The sequence below is a fragment of the Rattus norvegicus genome, chromosome 4 (genome assembly GCF_021556685.1).
Source record: "Rattus norvegicus strain SHRSP/BbbUtx chromosome 4, alternate assembly SHRSP_T2T, whole genome shotgun sequence".
NCBI lineage: Eukaryota > Metazoa > Chordata > Mammalia > Rodentia > Muridae > Rattus > Rattus norvegicus.
The window spans coordinates 121,034,929-121,058,089 of NC_141537.1; the positions used below are offsets into that span (position 1 = coordinate 121,034,929).

The following is a 23,161-nucleotide window of genomic DNA, read 5'->3' on the forward strand; positions in this document are numbered from 1 at the left end:
TGTTCCAATTACATCTTCTAGTCTTCCTTGCTCTCCAGTCTAGTCATATGAACTGCAGGATTGCTGTGCCTCCCTCGTTGGATGACTTGACCTTGCTCTGAGATGTAACTTCAGAAACATTTTCTCTACAGTTTCTGGTATATTTTCCTTCCCTGTTACCCAATGCCACCGCTTTCTATTTAGTTATAGAATTATAATGCGGAAAATAGCTGTGTGCATTTTACATTCGGAGGCAACGTGTGGACAGAAGAGCTTTGGAAGCCATGACTTGTGGGAACTGGAGCTATGTGTGCTTAGATGCCTCCCTGGGCATTGAAAAAGAGGTAAACAATCAATCGAACAACAACAACAAAGTTAGAGGCCTAGTGAGGAACCTTGGAGAACAGCAATGTTTTTAAAGAACGTGGCATTTCTAAGAGAGAACAGCCACGCACTCCAGTTGGAACAAAGACGCAGAGCACTGAAACATCTTCATGAGATTAAGCAACTAGAAATTCTTTGGTGACTGTTATACATTCCTAAAATATAGTGACCTGTGAGAGAGAAGCCAACACTTCAGCAAAATTTAAACCAACATGTGGCCTCAGGTAAAGGTGGTGTAATCGTTGGTTTAAATACCATCTTGCCACAACCCAGAATGACCTGAGCAGGGATCCTTAACTAAGTGATTGCCTGTATCAGGTTGGTCTGTGGGGCACTGACTTGTTAATTGATTTAGGAAGGTCTGGCCTACTGCGGGTAGCACTGTTCTCTAGGCAGGTGGTCCCTGAACTGTCTAAGAACGCCAACTAAGCATGAGCCTGAGCAATCCAGGAAGCAGCCCTTACGGTTTCTGCTTGACTTCCTGCCCTGATTTCCCTCAGTGTTAACCTTTGACCTGGAAGTGTAAGCCAAACGAACCCTTTCCTCTCACCTCATTTTGTGTGTGTGTGTGTGTGTGTGTGCGTGTGCATGTGCGTGTGCGTGTGTGTGTATGAGTTTTATTGCTTTTACTCTCCCTACTTTGGTTTTAGTGAGATTCTGAGTACACAGATGCGGTCCACTCACCATCTCTTCCAGTGACAAGCTTTGAGCAGACTGTTCAGTGCCCCTCACCTGAGAAGGGCACAGAGAGTCTCTTCCCTGCATCTCTACTTTAGCTCACCGGATGGTAGATGTGATGTAAACAGGGATTTGAGATGTGATTGGAAGGTTGACAGTGCTCCCTGTCCTTACCCTAAGCAAGGTTTCTCTCTGGAGTGTGATATCTCCTCTATCTGGAGCCCAGAGTGAGGCTCCTGGAAGAAAACAGAGCCAGCAGGACTTGTGGTTTGACATAGAGAAGTTCAGCTACCCCCAGTTTCAGTCTGGCAGCTGCTGGCTAGCTACCACAGCCCAGTAGAAAATGCTTGCTCTCGAATGCTGCTGAGAGCCCAGGATGGTGTTAATACAGATGGCTTTAATAGTTGACTGATGTTGTTGATACGGTCTGGTCCTGAGTAGTTAGCTAATGTACTTAGAAACCAGTTTTTGACTCCAGCTTTGCTTAACGTATCAGTTCATACTATCTGCAGTGGGTACTATAGGAGACGGGCTATGCCTTCTGTGCCCAAGCTCTGACACTGCTCATAGAGACCTGGTGGGGAGGACTCAGGAAGGGACAGGTTCTCTGTGTGAAGTCCCCTCTCTGTATTTTTCTATAGAAGATTTTTAGCAAATTGCTGGAGAGAAGTCTGGGCTGAATTTCACTATTTCTTGAGCAATTTTTTCGGGATGAATTAAATGAGGAGGGAGAAGCCATTTGATTTCCTGGAGCATGAAAGGCAGCATTGTTGATTTGGCTTCCCTGTGTGGTTAGCTAAAGGAATCAGAGGCTCTTGGCAGGCATAGATGGGTGTGTGTGTGTGCGTGTGTGCATGCGTGTGTGTGCGTGTGTGTGTGTGTGTGTGTGTGTGTGCACGCGCGCGTGTCTGTCCTAAAACTCTGGCCTTTGATGTTCCTCACAATAACCATGAAGGACATAGATGTTATCTAAGGCTTAGTTTGTGAAGTTGTCACAGATCACTCCTTTGTCTTCCAGAAATCTACATCTTCGGTCCCAGTGAATGGAATTGAATAAATTTGTGTGAGGAGAAATCCTGGGCTCATACTAACTAGGCTAACTAAACTAGGCTATCATAAGTAGAGCTAAGCTAGGATCTCTGATCCCTTAGCATTGTGTATTTGTTTCTCATTTTAGTAATTTGTGATATTAGTGAATATCTTTACTTTTACTTTAATATTGTATATTTCCCCTTGTTGAAAATTCCTATTTATGTTTATTGTGTATGGGTGTTTTGCCTGTATGAATGTCGGTGCGCCATGTGTATGTCTAGTATGTGTAGAGGTCAGAAGAAGATTTTGGATCTCCTGGAACCTGAGTTAGGGATGGTTGTGAGCTGCTATGTGGGCACTGAGAATTGGGCCTGCCTGGGTTCTCTGGGAGAGTAGCAAGTGGTCTTAACCACTGAGCCATCTCTCTAACCCCCTACCACTGTGATCATTAATGGATCTCAGATAATGTTTTGCCTTTGGGGGCTTCAGAATATTTCAGAAATAACACTAATTTGCAAAAAGTGATGAAATTGCAATATAATGAAGATAACTATGATAGTCTCCTTCTGGTAGGCACTGGCCAGTGTAGATCACTGTCTAAGTGACCAATTATAGATCACTGTCTAAATGACGGGTATGGATCACTGTCTAAGTGATGGGAATCGACGTTTTGCTCAGTTTGTTAGGTTTACATAGTAACAGCTCAGGTAAACATAAAATAATGGAGCGAGAATTCTCTGATGATTCTAGGAACTGAGCAACATATAGGAGCAGCTTTTAAAACGAAGTGCTGGCTCCTGTTTCAATACACAAATGTCGGGAGTCTGCTTCCTTTCAGATCTTTCTCCTTCAGTGGAGACCCATGTGCTTGGGTGCCACGTGATCTCACTCTTGCTCTGTCATGGAATGTACCTGTAGACTATTGAATCAAATATGGTCAAGGGAATATAGAAGTACCATTCAACTTGAACTGGGAAGACATACAAATGTGGAGAATGAGGCTGGCTTTCTGATCTAGTTATCATGTCCTATGATAAGAAAAGTGTCTTCAGAGGAAAGAGAGAAACAGAGTTTACAGAAAGGGAATGTACAGTTCTGGGAAGAGAGAGGCAATCTGAGGTTCTCAGTATCGACGGGATTGTGCTCTAGTCTTTCATTACCAGTGTCTCTTCCTTGGGTTATTATAGACACTTCTGGGTCCTTGGAGGAAACTCTCCTTGCACTTTGAGTGTTTTTTTTTAAACTTGCTGACCCTAAATACAGCAAGACAGCAGAGACCTATCTGAGCCCATCCCCAGGCTGTGATTTGTAGCATCTGAGGCCTCTGAAGGGGTCCTTTATAGGGGCGAGATCTTGAATACAGGCTGACAGGTGGATCTAACGTATGTCACATTGCACTCCCATAGAAACCCTGAGTGATGTCATTACAAACTGTTTGTGCTGCCAGGTGGGTTTATTGAACCTTAAAGAAGCTAATCATAACTCTCCGAGAACATTCTCATAATTAGGTATTGCAATGGTCAGAGCCCACATTTTGTCTTTCTGTGACTTCTAGTATGTTTCCACTGATGTTTCACAGAAGGACATGCGCAGAATCCAGAGTATGTTAGCTGTGTAGCACTTCTTTGAGTACAAAGGCTGGTTTGGTCCTGTGAAAAGAAAAGAAGTCTGGGTCAGTGACTGTCCTGGGACTCTGCAGGGACAGGAGAGTGTCCTTTCATTTCTAAACTGTACACTAATTTCAAAATCTTTCTCTATTCCGTCTTTTCGTCTCTGTCTCTCTGTCTCTTACTGTTTCTAACTTTGTTTTTCTCTCGCGCTCTCTCTCCTTTCACTTCAGAGATTTGAAAACTTGCTGTTAGATTAGGTTCTCAGGCTCATACCCTGTTGATACTGTTCTTTGAGTGCCAAGGAGTTAAGCTCTACAGAAAGTCAGCAGATTCCATTGGCGCTCCCCTTTCATTTGGCCACCCCTGCTTCTCACACTTCCTTTGAACACATTTGGAGTTTACTCTAGATCCCATCCAAAGAGACAGTCTGCTATAAAGTTAAAGACATAGCACCTGAGCCAGACAAGGGCTTTATGAACTTTCTCTGTGTCTCAGTTTCCAAAAAGTAAGACTAATAGCAGAACCTGTGGATTCTACTAAGATTTCTGTGAGGAGTTTGTGACCTAATACTTTCGAGGCATGGACAACTGTCTGACGAGGAGCGAGCATGAATCAAGTGTCTGCTATGTAATGTCATGTGATGGGTCCATCTGCGATCACACTTTAGAGTGTCTAATAGCTCTACCATTCCTGCGTTGGGGTATACAGTGTCTTGGGGTACATACCTGGAATCTCCTCAGCCACATAGGTAGGGATGCCCCGGCACATGCTAGCAATCTTCGGCCCGAATGTATTCACGTCCTCCACTCTGGTAGGGTTGATGGAGTACATCAAGTCCTTGGGAGATGCTCCCTCAGGCCCTTTACCCTGAAGTTGAGAGTGAAGGGAAAGAAAGAAAGTGAATGAGCACTGAGCCCAGGGCTTTACTGATCTGAAGAGAGAGGCAAGGGCAATTCTTGGTGGCCATTTTGTTTCTAACTAAGGTGAAGAGACAATTCTAGCTTTGAGTGTCTTGGCATTTCTAAGTGTCTGGAGAGACTTAGATAGTTTAAAATTGTAGTTGTTTACAGAAGTCTGAAGCAAAACTTATTCTGAAATTTGAAGCACTTTTTGCTCTCTTAGATCCTTAGGTAGTATTATGTGATAACTTCCAAGACGGGGCTTATATATATTCACCAGCTTGCTTGTTATAGGAACCAGTTTCTCACGCAGAAGAGTAACTCAGGCATCTGGCTGTGAAAACCGTGGATTCCCTCTTTCCATTTACTATAGCTACGTTGACAATGGATACAGGACACTTGGTTACATTTGGTTTTCAAGCAACAAGTCTTTTTTTTTTTTTTTTTTTTAAGTATCGAGTATCTGAAACATTGTATAGGACATACTTAGACTTTAAAAAGGATTTCTTTTTATCTGAAAATCCAGTCTATATGTTTTCTAGTTCTGATAACCCCAACTACTGTAGGAGTGTGTCCTTGAAGTATAGAGGGCTTGCACTGAGATGTGCAGACTTTTGGGTCTCTGACACTCAAGGTAGTCAGCCCTTTATTGGACGCTGCTGAGGCAGATATGGGCCACAGCATCGGATACAGTGGAAACCACCCCCATTCAAGCAAGCACCTCACATTTGTTACACCTTTGTGCTATTTACCAGGACAAACATGCCGGTATGCTCCACCACAGAGGGAGTGGGTGGGGCTGTAAGACTTCCTGTCACTCCAAAGAAAGGGCTCGCCTTTACCTTTTGCTGCTTGACCAGTGTATCGAGGTCCTGAAGGGAGGGCATGGCGTCCTTATTCATTTTGTGCACAATGCATGATTTCTTGGCAAAGAGTCTCGTTGCAGCAAAACTCTATTAAAGAAGACAGAGAGCGGTGAGGCACAGGTTCCCTGGGAGCTTCGTCACAAGTCACAGCTGAAGGAACCAAGCTACAAGATCACAAGGAGCTGGGACGAATGCTCAGGGTCTGGGTGTCCTGCAATTGTGCCTCTGGTTAACATGTAAGGATAACCTGCAAACTCTTAGAGGGTGGATAAATCTAGGTGTGATAGGTTGTGTGTGTGTATGTGTGTGTGTGCATGTGTGTGTGTATGTGTGTGTGTGCATGTGTGTATGTGTGTGCATGTGTGTGCATGTGTGTGTATGTGTGTGTGTGCATGTGTGTGTATGTGTGTGTCTGTGTGTGTATGTGCATGTGTGTATGTGTGTGCATGTGTGTGTATGTGTGTGTGCATGTGTGTGTATGTGTGTGTGCATGTGTGTGTATGTGTGTGTCTGTGTGTATGTGCATGTGTGTATGTGTGTGCATGTGTGTGTATGTGTGTGTGCATGTGTGTGTATGTGTGTGTGCATGCGTGTGTATGTGTGTGTCTGTGTGTATGTGCATGTGTGTATGTGTGTGCATGTGTGTGTATGTGTGTGTGTCGTGTATGTGTGTGTGTGCATGTGTGTGTATGTGTGTGTCTGTGTGTGTATGTGCATGTGTGTATGTGTGTGCATGTGTGTGTATGTGTGTGTCATGTGTGTGTATGTGTGTGTATGTGTGTGTCTGTGTGTGTATGTGCATGTGTGTGTATGTGTGTGCATGTGTGTGTATGTGTGTGTCATGTGTGTATGTGTGTGTATGTGTGTGTATATGTGTGTGTATGTGTGTGTGTGTATGTGTGTGTGTGCATGTGTGTGTATGTGTGTACGTGTGTGTGTATGTGCATTTGTGTGTATGTGTGTGTGTATGTGTGTATGTGCATGTGTGTATGTGTGTGCATGTGTGTGTGTTTTGCTGACAAACTTTTTCAGGCTGTCACACCCTGGTCTACCTCAATGATTTCAGGAGGCAGGGAAGACAGGCTTTGCTTTCTAAAAGTACGTTTAAATAAGAAAGTAGTAATAGGCAGGTGGGGCCAAGTGTTGCTTTGCTTCTCCTCCTCTTATAACTAATATCATTCATATTTCATGCAGTCTCCATAAAATGTTGGACCTTTTACATCACAGAGGCTCTCTGCAGGGAAGACCAAAGAATGCTTGTGCTTGTCTTTGTACATAGTTTATCCTTACTATTCATTGGTTTGAATTTCCACCTATTGTGTAATATTTATTAGCGATAATTATATGTAAAAAGTAAAATCGTTCGAGCAGAATGGGCGCCTTTACTGGGTAGCTATCATGCTCACGAACGGCTAGAATTCACTTTAAGCTTTTTAATGGGCGGTCGGCGCACCATATCTTCACCCTGTGTGTCCATTACGTACATTTTCATAGTCCCAGAGGCTGTTCCAGGAGTCCCAGCCGTTATTGTTGTCAATATTGGCCACGTTGTGCACACCGTTGATGCTCACCGACTGCTGTCCACTTCCGTCTACATTGCTGTCACCGTTGATGTTGATAGTCTAACATTCAAGAAACAAGGAGTGATGTAAGATCATGTTTCTCTCCAAATGCATTTTGGCAATGAACTTGAGAAAGTGAGACTCACGTAAGCAAAGCCAGGAGCTGCGAGGAGCCCGAGCAGACCAACGATGAGGACCTGAAAGCACAGAGACCAGGGCTGGCGGTGACATGGTTTTCAGCACCCGCTCCCCTCACCAGGCTCATCAGAACTAGTTACTGATTTTACCCAGCTGTCAAACCACCAGCGCTTTCTTCTCCCACCATGCATCTTTTTAAGATTTGTTTTATTTTTTATTTATATAAATACACTGTAGCTGTTTTTAGACACCAGAAGAGGGCATCAGATCGCATTACAGATGGTTGTGAGCCACCATGTGGTTGCTGGGATTTGAACTCAGGACCTCTGGAAGAGCAGCCGGTGCTCTTAACCACTGAGCCATCTCTCCAGCCCCCCATGCACCTTTTTAACTGCAGAAAAACTTAATGATAACTTAGAATTGCTGAGTTACTGTAATGATATTAAAATGCAGTTTTAGAATTTTGACACTGAATTTCAGACATTGAAAACTGATGAAGAAAATGTAAAATTAGTGCATAGCGCAGTGCAATGAAAGCCCTGAAAAGGTTTTTCTTTTTTTTCCCTTTGTCTGAAACACTTTCTACCTAGCAGAAGGAATCCTCTTTTTCTTGTCTTAGTAGGTTAAGTGTTTCTATTTTTTTTTCAGTGCAAGAGAGTTAAAATTTGTCTCTTCAAAAGCCTGATGTGGAGGGAGTTTTTGAGCACAATATTGTCTCCTGTGAACGAGGCAGCTACTGAGGACTAAAGGGCCCTAGACCAGTAGTTTTCACCCTGTGGGTCACAGCCCCTTTAGAGGTGAAACAACTCTTTTTTAGGGGTCTCATCCAGTATCCTGCATATCAGATATATACATTACTATTCATAATGGTAGCAAAATTACAGTTATGCAGTAGCAGTGGAAGAAATTTTATGACTGGGGGTCACCATAACATGAGGAACTGTATTCAAGGGTCACAGCCTTAGGAAGGTTGAGAACCATTGCCCTAGACAAAGATACTCCCTGTTCACAGCTAGAACTAGAAGAGAAATGCAACCCTCTGGCCTGTGCTTGGAGCTCTCCATCCATCCTGTTCTGGGCTAGACACTTCTAAGTCACAGTTTACATCTATGATTCCATAAATTCATGAGAGTATGCTGGAATAGTGTATGTCCAGCCTGTTTGAGCCTCTGTGTCCTAGGACTTCAGTGAGGGAACTGGGCTAGCTTCACCCTCAGACTCTTTCTCAGAGAAATGCCTGCACAGGGCCGAGGGCCGCTTGCTTCTTGGAGGGCCAGTTAGCAGCCAAGAGTGTTGAAGATGAGTCTTGACAACAGCGACCTCCCAGTCTGACCAGAACATGCCCAGAACTGATAAAAGTGGAAATCACGGATAAGAAAGGAGAAATCAGAAATGAGAAAGAGATCAAGGCTAAGGAAGACTCTAGAGCCCAGAGACTGCTCGTCTTGAGTGAGAGCCTTGGGAGAGGTGATGTGGAAGATAATTCTACTGTAACCAGCCTGTGTCAGACTCTTCCAGGGCAATTCTTCTTCTTCTCTATGGTCGAGCTTGTAAACACCATGATTCCACGAAAAGAAAGGAGAATTATTACCACAGTGCCATAGAAATCAAACCCTCTCGCCCCTGACAGTGGTTCCCAGTTGTATGGTTCTGCATATGAAAGGAGGATCTGACTTACTGTGAACCCCATGTCGGCAGCAGTGGTGGAGTGGAGGAGCAGGCAGGCATGCTCGGGGACGTGCATCCCTCTGGTATTTGTACCTGACCAGCTTTGCTCAAGCTAGGTGTGCTCAGGTGGAGTCTACAGCTTATCTCCCTCCCTTTCCTGTATCTGTGTGGCAGCCGAGTCCCCGGAAGCCTCTAGCTGCCTGCTCAGTAGGGCACTGAGACAGGGGGCATTCTGACTCATCACCTGACGTGAGGAAGGTATGAGGAAGTGACCCCAACGTGATTTGTGATAAGTTCTGGTGCGATGGAAGCCATGGGTGTGGGTATGTTGTGCGTTGCTGCTGCTCAGACTCAGGAAAGGAATAATCCCTAAAACCAAACACAAATGAGTCCTGTGTGCTCGCCTGCCCTTCCTGATACTGGCTCCTACGGGAATGTGTGAACAGTTTCTTCCCCAATCCTACTGTGAGCTTCTCCCAGCTCTTTCTACCCTGAGCGTGCTCAAGTTGTATTGCAAACTTTTTAGCAAAACCAGTGGGTGAGGGACGACGGTCTTAGCTATGAGAGGAACATCAAGGAAGGAAACCGGCCCTGCACCCTGTCCAGATGTTTCCTTGAGGAATTGTCTGGCCTCGAAGCCAGTGCAGCTTTCACCTGTGTCATAAGTGGCTGGCACCAAAGCCGTCCCCCATCATTCATTCCTGGGTTTCTCAGCGGTAACACTGGCCACCAGGTTAGAGCTCTGGGGGCCGTTGGTGGCATCATCTTACCTTCTACATATTCAGTGACTAACTCTTGCCATTACATCTCACCCACAGCTCTGCACCCCAGCCTTGGCCAAGGCACTCCTTGACGGATTTTAACCAGAGCCGTAGGGCCAGCCGGCCTCACCCCAGGCCTCTGATATTTCAATGTATGTCCTCCATTTCCCCCAAGGTTCTCCCCTAGAACATGGCGAATAAATAAATGCTAATTTCTGGAACTTAGAAACATTCACAGGCGGTCCCTATGAAAAATTTCAAGCTTATTGGAATGGCATCCATGGGACGTCCTAAGAGGTTTCCTGCTCCCCCAGTTGCCTGTGTCGGAGATGCCTGGCACCTGCGTTCCAGCCACACCAATTTCCCCACACTATCGTAGCATCCAAGGCATCTCATGTGAACTCACTCTTTTACACCCCGCTCTTCTCCTGGACTGTTAGTTGGCAATGCTTTTGTCTTCTTCAAACTCCTCACTTCTGTGGCCACCAGACCTTCTTCACATGGAAACTTCTTTCATTGCCTCTGGGTGCTATCGAGGAACTCTGTCTTCTGTTACCCCACTTTAATACAGTTCCTTATGTTGTGGTGACCCCCAACCATAAAACTATTTTGCTCCTACTTTATAACTAGTTTTTGTACTGTCATGAATCATAATGTAAACATCTACTATGCAGGATAACTGATGTGCAACCCCTGTGAAAGGGCTGGTCGATCTCCCCAAAGGGATCACAACCCACAGGTTGAGAACCGCGGCTCTAGATAATGAAAAATTTCAAATTATTATTGAAATAAGGGAAGATTTCTCCTGGGAGAGGAAGAATAAACACTCAAAATAATTTTGAAAGAGATCTGGTACTTAATTTTTTCCCCTGTTCTCTTCTAACACTGAAGCCAGTGCTTCAAGTTTGATAAAGGAGGGAAACTGTGTTCTGTTAATCGCTGATCCACAGATTCCCACTCTGAAAACCCCCTCAAACCCATAACCTTCCTCTTCTACATGGGCTGGAGCTTACGAGGCTGCAGGGGTCTGATCTCAGCTCTCGGCCAGCATCTCTTCCAGAATGCCAGTATGGCTAGATTCAGACAGTGCTGGGGAAGGATGGCCTGCTGTTTGAACTCATCCTCAAAAGATTTTAAGTTCATTCTTTAACTGCGTAAGGTCAAGGACGCCGGTGTAGGGGGTGGGGAGCTGCGGCGAGGACTTCCCATGCTTCAGAGACCACAATAGCACCGTGGAGGTCAGAGTGGGCATGACAGCCCTGCTTTTAGGCTTGGCCTCTGATGGTGATTTGACGGCCAATTCCCACACACATTTTGTGTCATACCTTACTAAGGACTCAAGGTGGCATGTGGATCTGTGAAATGCTGATGCGGCTGATGCTCATGATAGGTAACAGATTGATAGACAATAGACAGGCAGACAGACAGACTGAAGATATTATTCAGAGTTTCTTTTTTGGACAAGAATAACTTATATCTACATGTCAAATGAGTTAAAAGGCCTCTATGTAATCATTCTGTGTCAAATTGTGACATCTTAAACATAAATGGAACCTCATTGCATGTCTTGTTCATTATTTTCCAAACACACTTTAGCTTCTGAAGGAATCATTTCTTGGGGGAAATGCTGCCCCTAGGGTGTACCTTGGATTTGAAAATCCGTGTTTGGAGCAACTGGACCTGTGTTTGGAGCTGAGAGACGGGAGGCTTGGGTCTAGTCCTGTCTTTTCCCTATCTTAGATTTTCACCTCTGCATGGGTAGAAGAGAAGGAATTCCACTCTCATACGATATTGTTAATCAACTAGCTTCAAAGCCAGGAGACATTCTTCCTGTAGCCTCTGTGTGTGTGTGGCTATCCAGGGAGACACAGCATTAACATCTACCTCCTGTTTGGGGTGGCATCAGCAGCTGAACGACTCATACAAGCTCATCCTGAGGAGTAAAATGGATTTATCAGGAGTCACTTATGGAGTAGTGGATGACCATGTATAGCCACCATTTCCAGAAGTCCCCTCTCCTCCCACATTTCTATTTTAGAAAGCATCAGATTCTGCATCAGAATCAATACAAGTCTGGTTCAGGGTGTTACCCAATGTTGGGATGCCAGAGGTGAAAGTAGGCTTAGATAACACAAGCCATGGACAAAGCAGGACTCTGGGAAAGTTGTGTGTTTAGGGGTACCTTGACTTGGCCCTTCTTGGGGATTCTTGTGGTCTCAGAAAACACCGTCCAACTGTGATAAAGGAAGCTTGTCTTGGTGCAGAACACATAGGTAGTAGTTTGCCGTATGGTGGAGTTCCTTTGGCTAGCATTTGGAGGTCTGGTTTCACCATTTGTATGTGCGTGCGCGAGTGTATGTGTGTGTGTGTGTGTGTGTGTGTGTGTGTGTGTGTGTGACACGTGTGTGCATGTGCATTTGCATGTGCATGTGTGACGTGTGTGCATGTTTATGCTTTCCTCCATCCTGGTCTCCATTAAGGCCGACATTCCTCAGCAGGAGCAAGGCCCGTTCTTCCTCATCCTGAGAGCTATGCTTCCTGTGACTCGTATCTCCTCAATGGAAGGAGATGTGCCAATGTTTCTTGTCACCTGTATAGGACTGACTGACATACATATGGTGCTTACTAGGTATCTTTGCATTCTTTGAGTAGCCCAAAGGAGATGGCCAAGCTAGAGGCTACAGAGTAAATCATATCCATCCATTTCTGGTTTGAGTATAATCTGGAGAACTGCAGTGTGGACAGTGTGTGGTGACACGATGGGGGAGTCTTGGGCGATAGTGTGACCCTAGAACCCTGGGGTTAGTGTGGAGTAAGTCAGGTCACGGGTAAATAGAGTCTGCCCTGCCCATGGAGGTTAACGCTGGGCTTTCTCCAAGTAAGGCCCTATCATCACTATCACCCAGCACACACACCCATGGCTTCATTTCAGTCCACACCCTGCCACGTGAGGCTGAGTGAAAGCTCTCTTTGTTTGGAACAATTCGGATTCATTCCATGTACAGCACACTCACACATGGAGGGGGGTAGAGTTTCACACAGAGTCAGGCTTCATTGTATGTATTTTCCCTCCTCTTTGAGTGGAAATTTTACTACCAAGATGTATTTCCATTCTTAAGTATTCGCGATTCCCCCTGCTATCAGTTATTAGTAACTCCAAAGCCTGTAGCTATCTTGTTCATATTTTCTGGCCAAAAGGACAGTGCTGTAATGTATGAATTGGATAAGACATGGTCTCTCATGTAGAAATTCTGGCTGTCTCCTTGCCTTCATTGTTTCTCTGTGAAGCTGACTATATTATAGTCCGATGGATCCTGAGACAGACCCAAGTTAGCGGTTATGTAAAATCTGTCATCCCTGCTAATGAGCTCTCTGCTGTGCCTTTGTTTACCCTCTTGTTGCTAAGACCATAACACAAGCTCCAGTGCCCACAGCCCTGGTGTTGTAGGACAGGCTGCACTCACTGCTCCTTCCATTTGGCCAGAAACAACACACCCAGAAAACAGCAACAGAGAAGCATCAACTAACATTTGAATAATTATTGCTAGAAAGCTCCTAATTCCAGAAGATCCAAGCTTATTACATAGTTGTTTTTGCACAGGGGAGAAATTTTTTCCAAATTACAGCAGAGTTGAAGCCGTCTTTCTTAGGGCCTCTTGGGCTGTTTCTCCTGGGACTGCCACCTTCCAAACACAAGCTCCACGGCCTCTTGTCCAGTTGCATTCGCCAAAACTTCTGGGGTCCCTGCAGAGGGAAGCCTTGGTGTAAGCCTCAAATCAGTTGTTACCTTCAGCGTTCAAATGCTATAAACAGGATTTGGAAAAGTAATTCCCTAAGGAGAGGTCTCCCGAGTAAGTTTATCATCTGTGAAAAGATAAAGAGGAGGTTGGTCAATAGTCTTGCTTTTTTTTAATCATTGTGGAAACTGGCCAAAGCTGGCCGTGTACTGAATGATTCTGAAAAGAGATTTTGAAAAACCACAAACTACCATGTGAAGAACAGGTACCGGGGTGACGAGGATGTCGTCTGTAACTACTCCTTGGAAATTCAGAAATAGCATCACTGTTCCCTGCTCATTGATACGCAAACAGTTTACCAATGATGTGTAAAAGAGCTCGTGAGTAAAGCATGTCCACTCAGTCTTAGCTGTCAGGCCTAGAAGGATGAGCCTCTCCTTGAAAGAGGAGCGTCTATTAGGTCCTGAGTGCCAGAGTCATTGGAGCCCCAGCCGGAGCCAGGTGACCCACAGCCTTCCCCAGCCAAAGAGCACCAAGTAAAGGACCACAGCGTTGCATGAACAGTGAGACGTGGCTCTGTAAGTTAAGGACCAGCGTGCTGCATGAACAGTAGACTGTGGCTCTGTACGTTTTCTGCAGGGTCAGCACTGGCTTCCTTCTCTCCATCTCAACTAGACCGTGCACATCTGAACTGCCTTCCTCACTTCTGCAGGACTCTATCCTCGGAGCAGCCTCAAGGGAACCTTCCGTTTACAATTATCCATCAGCAAGGGTCCATTACTCACCCCTCTCCCTGTCTCTAGTTCCTGAAACTGCCTAGTGAAACGGGTTCATATGCTGGGACGTTTTCCTGCAGTCTCCACTGGATTCAAATAAGAAGCAACTCCTTCCATCCAGGTTAAAAAAGCTATCCCATTTACTGCTCCATGGTGAGCTACTAGGCTGGCAACTGCATGCACGTGTTGGAAGCCACTGGTGAGCAACTCACTGAGCTCTAGTTGGACAAAGCCCTACGTAAGATTTGAAGTTGTAAGGTCACATGACTCTGAGATGTGCCTGAAAATGCGTTAGTGTCACAGGACCAGGGCAGTCCTCTGGAGCCCATGTTCTAGTGCAGGGTCAGGTCAGACACACACCGTTTCTGAGTAGGACCTTACAAACATGAGGAACTGTGACACTAAATAACAAAGTATTACCATGGTTGAGAGAAAGAGAAGACTTAAGTTTGAGAAGTAAAACCTCTCTGGGGGGTCCGGAAAGATGGCAGTCAGTGAAGTGCTTGATGTCTAAGCATGAGCGCTTGTGCTTGCTTCCCACGAACCACAGAAAGAGCTGGAAGGGGCAGTGAGAGGAGAGAGAGAGAGAGAGAGAGAGAGAGAGAGAGAGAGAGAGAGAGAGAGAAAGAGAGAGAGAGAGTGACAAAGGCTTCTTGTACTCCCATCATGCACTGGGCTCCACAGATAGGTCCTGAGGAGAGGCAAGACACTTGCATAGAATGGATACTGAAGTATAAGAACAAAAACGCTGTCCCTAGAGACCTTCTGACTTGTCTGAGACACAGGTAGGTGAGAATACAACAAGCCTTTCCCAAACTCTGAGAGCCCAGGCTTTCTCTTCGTGCTTTGGAGCGTCCTCATGAGAGCTGTAGAGACAATGCTTACAGGGATGTAGCTTCTCTGGGCTGGTGTGGCTAGAGAGCTCCACCCAGCAGATAGGCCCCGTGGCTGAGGCAAGTACAGCTCAGTGGAGTAATAACAGGGCTACTGGTGCAAACCAGGTTCAGTGGCCCTAAGGAGACCTCCTTACAACAGTGCATCTGAGACACCCCAAGACTCAACTTCATAACCTTTAACTACTTCAGTCGAGAGAGAGAGAGAGAGAGAGAGAGAGAGAGAGAGAGAGAGAGAGAGAGAGAGAAGTGGGGTGAGAACTACTCAACTTACCAAGAACCTACAGTTTCCTATATGGTGAAGCAGGGACATTTAAGTTTTGCCAGCATCCTGCCCTGTGCTTTAGCCCAGCACCTCCCATACATCCCTCCTTCCTCCTCTCCACACCCATGTTCCAACAAGCTGCAGCTCCTCCCACTAAATTAATATTTTATTTAGTTTGTGGCCATGGGTGTTCCCTCTAAAAGAAGCAATCTTGTTCAACCTTTCCTGACGTGCCCTCAAATATCATAGGAGGCTGTCATGACCACATAAAGGGAAGTCTGAAGAAAGTTTATCTGCCTTGATGATGAACACACGTGCAAATGCTGTCTGGGGCCCCTATCGGCTCAGGGTGTGTAGCCTACACCTGCTGCCTCATGATTAGAGCTCAATAAAGGATTAACTCATTGAAAATTTAGGAATAAATTGGGCCCATACCATGAGTCTCTCTTTCCTCACATCTATAGCAGGCCAAATAATTTTCCAGAAAGTCCCCGCCTCTTTCTTCTTCTGAAAGAGAAAAGGAAAAGGAAACTTAAGATCTGCAACAGTATCAGTAGAGTACATCCCTCAGCATCTGTAGCCCAGGTTGCCTCTCTTCCTTTCGTGACTGGTGGGGCCTCTCAGTCTATCTGTTCCCTACACAGTAGTCATTGCACCAAGGTAATAGACGTCATTGGACTTGAGTGTGCCCTTTGCCAGTTTCCTCCTTCAGCTAGTCTCCATGACAACTCATCCAGGGGAATATAGTTTTACATCACTACCAGACCTGCGTCTCCATCCCTGGCTTTGCTGTCTCCATCCAATCACTTCCCTTTCCTGTCAAATGTTCATCTTTTCCTGTTGGCTTGTTGATGTGTGGTCAAACCACTCCCAACTCTAAGAAAACAAAACAAAAACAGAGAAAGCATCCCTTAACCTGAACTTTCTTATAACTGTATAACCTAACCCCTCACACTCTACAACACACACACAATTCAACAATAGGTATATAAATTTGGAGGTTCATTATATCTTGAGGGAGGGTGATCCTTCTCTCACTCTGCAGCTTCTCTACTGCTGAAAATACAATGAAATATTCTTTCTCTAAAATCCACACAGCCGCCCCTTCCTACGCACCCTCTCTCATCTGTGCTTTGAGACAGGGTCTTACCATGGAGTCCAGACAGCCTGTAGTTTTGACAATGGTCCTGATTCTAAGTTTCCTGCTCAATAACTCCAATAATTTCTTCTGAGACTGGCTTGGTTGTGTCTTGCCTCTTTTTATTTTTTAAGATTTTATTTATTTTATTTATATTTGAGTACACTGTAGCTGTCTTCAGACACCTCAGAAGAGAACATCCCATTGCAGATGGTTGTGAGCCACCATGTGGTTGCTGGGAATCAAACCCAGGACCTCTGGAAGAGCAGTCAGTACTCTTAACCGCTGAGCCATCTATCTCTCCAGCCCATGTCTTGCCTCTTAACATGTCTTCTGGTCTTTCATTAAAGGTAGGCATGATATAGCTAGAATAATACATTGGGTGATAGAAATTGAAATTGAGATAGGTCTTTTGCACTGTTTTGGGGGTGAGAGGTTGTTTGTTTGGTTGATTTTTGCCAATCCTATCAGGGATTTAATTGTACTTATTGTTTGTGAACAGTTGCCAGATGTTTCACTCAGCATGATTTAGTTGTAATTCTTTAAAAAAAATTCATCTATATATCTATCATCTATTTATCTGTCTGTCTGTCTATCATCTATCTATTGTTTATGTATATAAGTGTTTCGACTGCATCATATATGTGCAGTATCCTTGGAGGTAAGAGGAGGGTAACAGATCTCTTGGAATTGGTGTTACAGATGGTTGTGAGACAACCATGTGGGTGCTAAGAATCCAAACTGGGTCCTCTGCAAGAGCAGCCATTGTTAACTGTTGAGCCCTCTCTCTAGGTCCCCTCCCCTAGTTTGAGCTTCTTCTGCCATGGTATATTCTTTTTTATGGTGTTGTTCCTTTTCCTTTTCTGTTACACAATGGTCTGTAGTTTATCGACTCATTCAGCAACTACAGGACATCTGAGGACTGAGAGATGGGTCAGTTGACAGGGTGTTTATCTTGCAAGCAGAATGATCTAAATTCAATCCCCAGAACCCACTTAGGAAGGTGGGCATGGCCGTGTGTGCTTGTAATGCTGACACTGGGGAGGCAAAGATAGGTGGATTCCCCGGGGCTTAGTGGTCAGACAGCCTAGCCCTTTGGAGAGACTTCAGGCTAGTAAGGGATGCTGTCTCAAAAAAAAAAAAAAAAAAGATGGTGGGTAATGGTGCCTGGGCAACAGCCCTTGAGGTTGTCCTCCAGCCTCCACCCCTCACTTCATAATTCTTTCAGCTCTTCTATTTTTAGATGACACTTGGACTTTTCAACTCTTCTTCTCTTTAGGTTTTTAAATTAAAATGTAATTTACATGATTTCCCCCTTCTCTTCCTTGCTTCAACCCTTCCCATGAGCTCCCCCATTGCTCACTTTCAAGTTCATGCACTATTTCTTTAATTGTTGTTGCATACACACTCTCTTAGTTACTGTTTTCTTCTCATTGTGAGCAGACACCATGTCAGAGACAACTCTTAAGAAAAAAAAAGCATTTAGTTGGAGGCTTTCTGACATTTTCAGAGGTGTAGTCCATTCTCTTCATGGTAGGGAGCATGGCGGCATGTATGGTGCTGGAGTAGCAGCTAAGACCTACATCTAAGGAGCAAGCCAATCTACCTATCTATCTATCTATCTATCTATCTATCTATCTATCTATCTATCTATCTATCTATCTATCTATCTATCTATCTATCTATCTATATCTATCATCTATCTATCTATCTATCTATCTATCTATCTATCTATCTATCTATCTATCTATCTATCTATCTATTGAGACAGAGACAGACAGAGAGACACAGTAGGCCTGCCTGGCATAGGCTTTTGAAACCTTGAAGTCCACCCCTAGTGACTTTCTTCCTCTAACAAAGCTAAACCTCCTAATTCTTCTAATTCTTTCAAAGTATCACACTCCTTGGTGGCTAAGCATTTAAATATATAAATGGAGACCATTCTTACTCAAACTATAACACGTGCACACGCACACACACACACAATTATATACATACCTATTATACATGTATTATATATAATATATTGTATACATCTCTAAGTATATAAATATGTTTGTTCCTCTAGTGTTGCTTGTATGAATGTGACATCAAGGTTGAACACTTGGTATTGGCTAACCAACTTGAGGCTCTTCCCTGGGAAAGACTGTTTCTCCCACTCCACCCACTCCAGCGTTCTTGTTAGTGCCTTCGTTCTTTTACTAGGGTGGAGGCCCCCTGAGGTCCCTTTCTGTGTCAGCACGTCTGTTGGTGGTGACCTTGTTGGGTGTCTATGTGGACCAGACTTTATGATATAACTTCTCTAACACTTCTAGAGTTGAAATCCCACAGAAAGCTCCCACTTCCTCCGGCTTTTATAATCTTTCTCCCCCTTTCCACCATGACATCCAGACCTTAGGTTGCTGTGCTGAAAATGTACTATTTGGACCAGGCACCACACAGTTACTTTCCTTTGCACTTTGGCTGTCTGTGTTTGGTAACGATCTGTCCCAAGCCAAAATTTCTTTGATGGCAGGTGCGATCTGTACTTGTCTACGAATATATGGGTATATTGTTAGGATGTAGTTAGGAATTGTGCTAGTTTAGTAAAGTAGCAGCTGTCGAGTCTCCTCCAAGATTTATGGCTGCACTAGCCCCAGGTAATTGCCTAGGTTTCTATATACAAGTACACTGTAGTTGTATTCAGACACACCAGAAGATGGCATCGGAGCCCATTACAGATGGTTGTGAGCTACCATGTGGTTGCTGGGAATTGAACTCAGGACCTCTGGAAGAGCAGTCGGGGCTCTTAACCGCTGAGCCATCTCTCCAGCCCTTGCCTAGGTTTCTAATAGCACATGTGGTTTCCCTGGAGTCCAATTAGAGAGTTGCTGGTTGCCAGGGCTGCAGTCTGTGCACCACTACTCCTTCCTCAGAGGGTTCCATGCTGGCTGTTGTCCTGATTCACAGGCCTCATAGCTGGGTAGAATGTGGTTGCTTCCCTCCAGGGAGAGTTGCTCTGTGCCTTCTTGGAAGTTTGCTATGATTGCTAGTCTTCAGAGAGGAGGCTTTCAGGTGAGATCCTCCTTGGCCTCTCGGGGTCCTGTGTCTCAAGAACAAGGAGTTTTCAGCAATGGGGACTTACCTTCAACTTCTGGAAGGCAGCCAAGAGCAACAGCAATAGCCTATGATGTTTTGAGAGTCTCTTAGGCAACTCTGACTAACACTCATAAGGGGCATCTCATGCCTGGTGTTGGGGGATTTGTTACACGGGGGAAAATATTGTGAGCTCAAGTGGAAATTTTTCACTTAAACTCTATATTTATGTGTATACAAGACTTATATGCAATTTAAGGTAGGTAATACTGATTCCTTAGGACTTTTTTTATCCTTCTGTACATATCTCCCCTTTTCCTAATTAGAACCCCTGACTTGCTCATTTCCCTCTCCAAATCACTCACACCCTGATATTTCCCTTTCTACTGATTCCCCCCCCCACCTATGCTCCCCCTTTACTTTCCTGGTTTCTGCAGTTGGTCCAGGCAAAACACTCACATCTGAAGGGCGGAAGAGAGGAACCTCAGATGACAGAGGATGTTTGTCTTTCTGGGTCTGGGTCACCTTACCCAGTAGGATCTTCCCTAGTTCTGCCCTCAGCGTATACTCAGAGTCATTGTCCCACTCCTCAGACGCTTGCTCAGCGCTGCCTTGTTCACGTAGCTAGAAAGGGGGAGCAACCTAAACACCGTTCATTTGGTGGATGGATAAGGTAGTAAACACATACACTACGGGATACTGTCCAGCTGTGAAGAAAAATGAAACCGGGAGCTTGGCAAGGAAATGGATGGCCTCTTTGGTGGTTAAAACATTTGCTTGATTGTTTCTTTTTTCACCCGGGCAGCTGTGTGCTGGTGTCATATTTATTAGTTAGTATTAGTTACTGTCTCATCAGTATGACAAGAGCAACTTAGAGAAGGAGGGGCTCCTTTTGAACTGTGGTCCAGGGGATACAGTTTACCATGGAGGGAGAGCATCCCAGCAGGAGCCAGGTAGCTGGTTTTGCTGCATCCACAGTGAGGGCCCAGAGGGATAAATGCCCTTGGTTTCCTCACTCCCTCTTCTGTCCTCAGCCTGGGACTTGTCCCAGGAGATGGCACTGCCCACATCCACCCTGTCTTCACACTTTAAGTAACCTAATCTGGATAGGCGCAGTCCTCAGTATTCCCTCGAGATTTACTTCCGTGGTGATTTTAAATTCCATCAAGTTGACAACCATGATTGCCCTCACACACATCATGGTTTTTAATTTGCATTTCACAAACTCCCAGTGAACCCTCACCATGTGTGCACCTCACATCTATGCAGATTTTTTGTAAGTAATTTTCAAATCTTTTAGGTTTGTGATTTCTTCACATATTTTAGATATCAGCTCTTTATCAGATACGCGTTAACAAATTTTTCTTCCAGTCTGGCTTTTATCTTCGTAATCTCATCACCATCTTTGAAAAAGCAAAGCCTTTTAAGTTTATTGAAGTTATTAAATTAATTATAATTAATTATCAAGTTAATTATAATTTGTACATTTTAAAACAGGTTGTAATCCAGGGCCTCTTTACAGGAAAGAAACCCCTTCTCGTCTCTGGTTTTGCAAGAGCTGACATTATGTGTTAAATTTTGCAGATTGTTGTCTGTATCGGTGAGAATCATAGTATACTGTTTCCTTTTTGTCTCTCCTGGCTTGGGTGTATTGGCTGCTTTTCAATTGTTAAACAGATCTTACATTCCAGAAAATAGCTTCACTCGGTTACAGTGTATTGTTTTCCAATCACTTGTGAAGTCTTTCTGCCTGTACCCAGGTGGGCTATTGGTCTGATGGTTTGCTTTTCTTTTCTAGGATCTCTTGTCTATTTTGCTATAAGCATGACACCATACTCAGCAGTGACTTGAAACTTGTTCTCTCCTTTCTCATTTTTGCAGAAGAATTTACACAGAATTGATATTATTTCTTTTGTGTGTGTATGATAGAATTTGTGTGGAAGCCATCTGAGCCTGGAGTTTCTTTGGCAAGGTTTTTTTTTTTTTTTTTTTTTTAGCTAAGAATTCAATTTAAAAAGAAAAAATTATTTGACTCACTAACATTATTTCTTCTTGGCTTAGCTTGATATTTATTTATTTATTTATTTATTTATTTATTTATTTATTTATTTATTTATTTATTTTGTGGGAACTTTTGCTGAAGGCCCAGCAGGAGGAATGACCAATGACTTTAGAACTTACGGAATGTGGCCCACTGGTTACCACAGCCATATATGGGTGAGCCTCGGTATGGCATGGCCTGAGGACCATGTGTCCTGAGGACTTCATGCTGTTGTGGAATTCTGCTCTGCTTGCTGCCCTCACTCCTCTTAACTAAGAATCCTATGAAAACTCTAAGGGGGCTTCACTGGGCAGTATCTCTGTCACTCACAGTAATAATGTTTGACCTCTTTCAGGCATTGCTGCTGGAGCAGATTCATAGTTCAATCACCACCCTAGGAAAGAACTTAGAGACGGGGATCGTCAGCAATGACCACCACCCTTAGGAAACATTTGGAAAAATAAAATTGTTAGTGAAGCTAGGTTGAGATGACTTTACTACTGGCTCTGAGAACGGCACTCTCTTACCAGTTGAACTAGGGACCCTTTATGGTCAGGGTACAAGAACAATGGCAGTACTGGCTGACATGACTGAGGCTGGCCTGGTGAGGAGTGATTTCTCATACCCATTTTTGCCCTCAGCTTCCTGATATGATTTAATAAGGATTGCTGATAGGTAGATAAGTGTTCTGAGGATCTAAGGTAGATATGACTGATTTGTATATAGAAGTTTAGATTTATGATTCTTGTAAGATTCTTACAAAATTACTTTTAAAGGAAAACAATAAAATAATTGCTTTTTTTTTTTTTTTTTTTTTGGGAGCTGGGGACCAAACCCAGGGCCTTGCGCTTGCTAGGCAAGCGCTCTACCACTGAGCGAAATCCCCAACCCCAATAATTGCTTTTTTTGTAACCACAAATTTTTGCCCGCAGTAAGAGAAACTGGCCAAGAAAACTACCTTGCTGACTTATACTTTGTTAATCTATAACAAGTTGCTTAGTTATGAGTGTGGGTGGGGTTTTGGGGAATAATTTTTCTTTACCTGTACTGTATGTAATGCTATTTCTTGTGAAGGTATTGGGGAACACAGTTTCTTTTTACAATCATTCACTAGAAAAAAACCTAAAACGTAATCTCATTGCTATTGTAATTTTACACTGCTTGAAAGATTTTGCTGGGATACATTAGCTATGGAAGGAAATATAAAGAATTAAAAAATAGGAGGAGAAGCCCCTGGTCCTCTGAAGGCTCATTTCCCCGTGTAGGGTAATGCCAGGGTTTTGAGATGGGAGTGGGTGGGAGAGAGGGGGAGCATCCTCATAAAAGGGGGGGAGGGAGGAGGGTAGAGAGGGGAAAGGGATAACGTTTGAACTGTAAATACATAAAATATCCAATAAAAAAAGAATTAAAGAGTAAGGGCTGAAACCTTGTTCAACTGTGTGTGTGTGTGTGTGTGTGTGTGTGTGTGTGTGTGTGTGTATGTGTGTGTATAAAGTTTGTCTGGGTGTGTGTTGGAGCTGGCTCCATCCAACAATTGTATATGTATGTATGTATGTATGTATGTATGTATGTATGCGTATGGTTGCAATGTTTGGAGACTGCTTGCTGAAGCTTTGCTCTAAACAGTGTATGTGTCAATGTGTGTATGTCTGTCTGTAG

General features: G+C 44.2%; 2 protein-coding genes across 4 annotated transcripts in view; one reads left to right on the forward strand and one right to left on the reverse strand.

The window, feature by feature from the left end:
* The window catches only part of Gkn2 (gastrokine 2), a 46,277-nt gene that overhangs the window by 8,252 nt on the left and 14,864 nt on the right, over nt 1-23,161 (forward strand). Inside the window, exon 1 of one of the 3 annotated variants that reach the window (XM_087656726.1) lies at nt 14,771-14,875. The exons of the other annotated variants lie outside the window; for them this stretch is intronic. The gene's annotated coding sequence lies outside the window, so the exon portion shown is untranslated. Of the gene's footprint in view, nt 1-14,770; nt 14,876-23,161 lie in introns of those variants that run through there. 3 annotated transcript variants of the gene reach the window in all.
* Gkn1 (gastrokine 1) lies at nt 3,509-8,876 on the reverse strand. Its single transcript, NM_198972.1, is given in 6 exon segments — nt 3,509-3,722; nt 4,409-4,550; nt 5,425-5,535; nt 6,933-7,070; nt 7,157-7,207; nt 8,827-8,876. Coding segments are annotated over 6 exon segments (552 nt in total). The 5' UTR covers nt 8,839-8,876; the 3' UTR covers nt 3,509-3,624.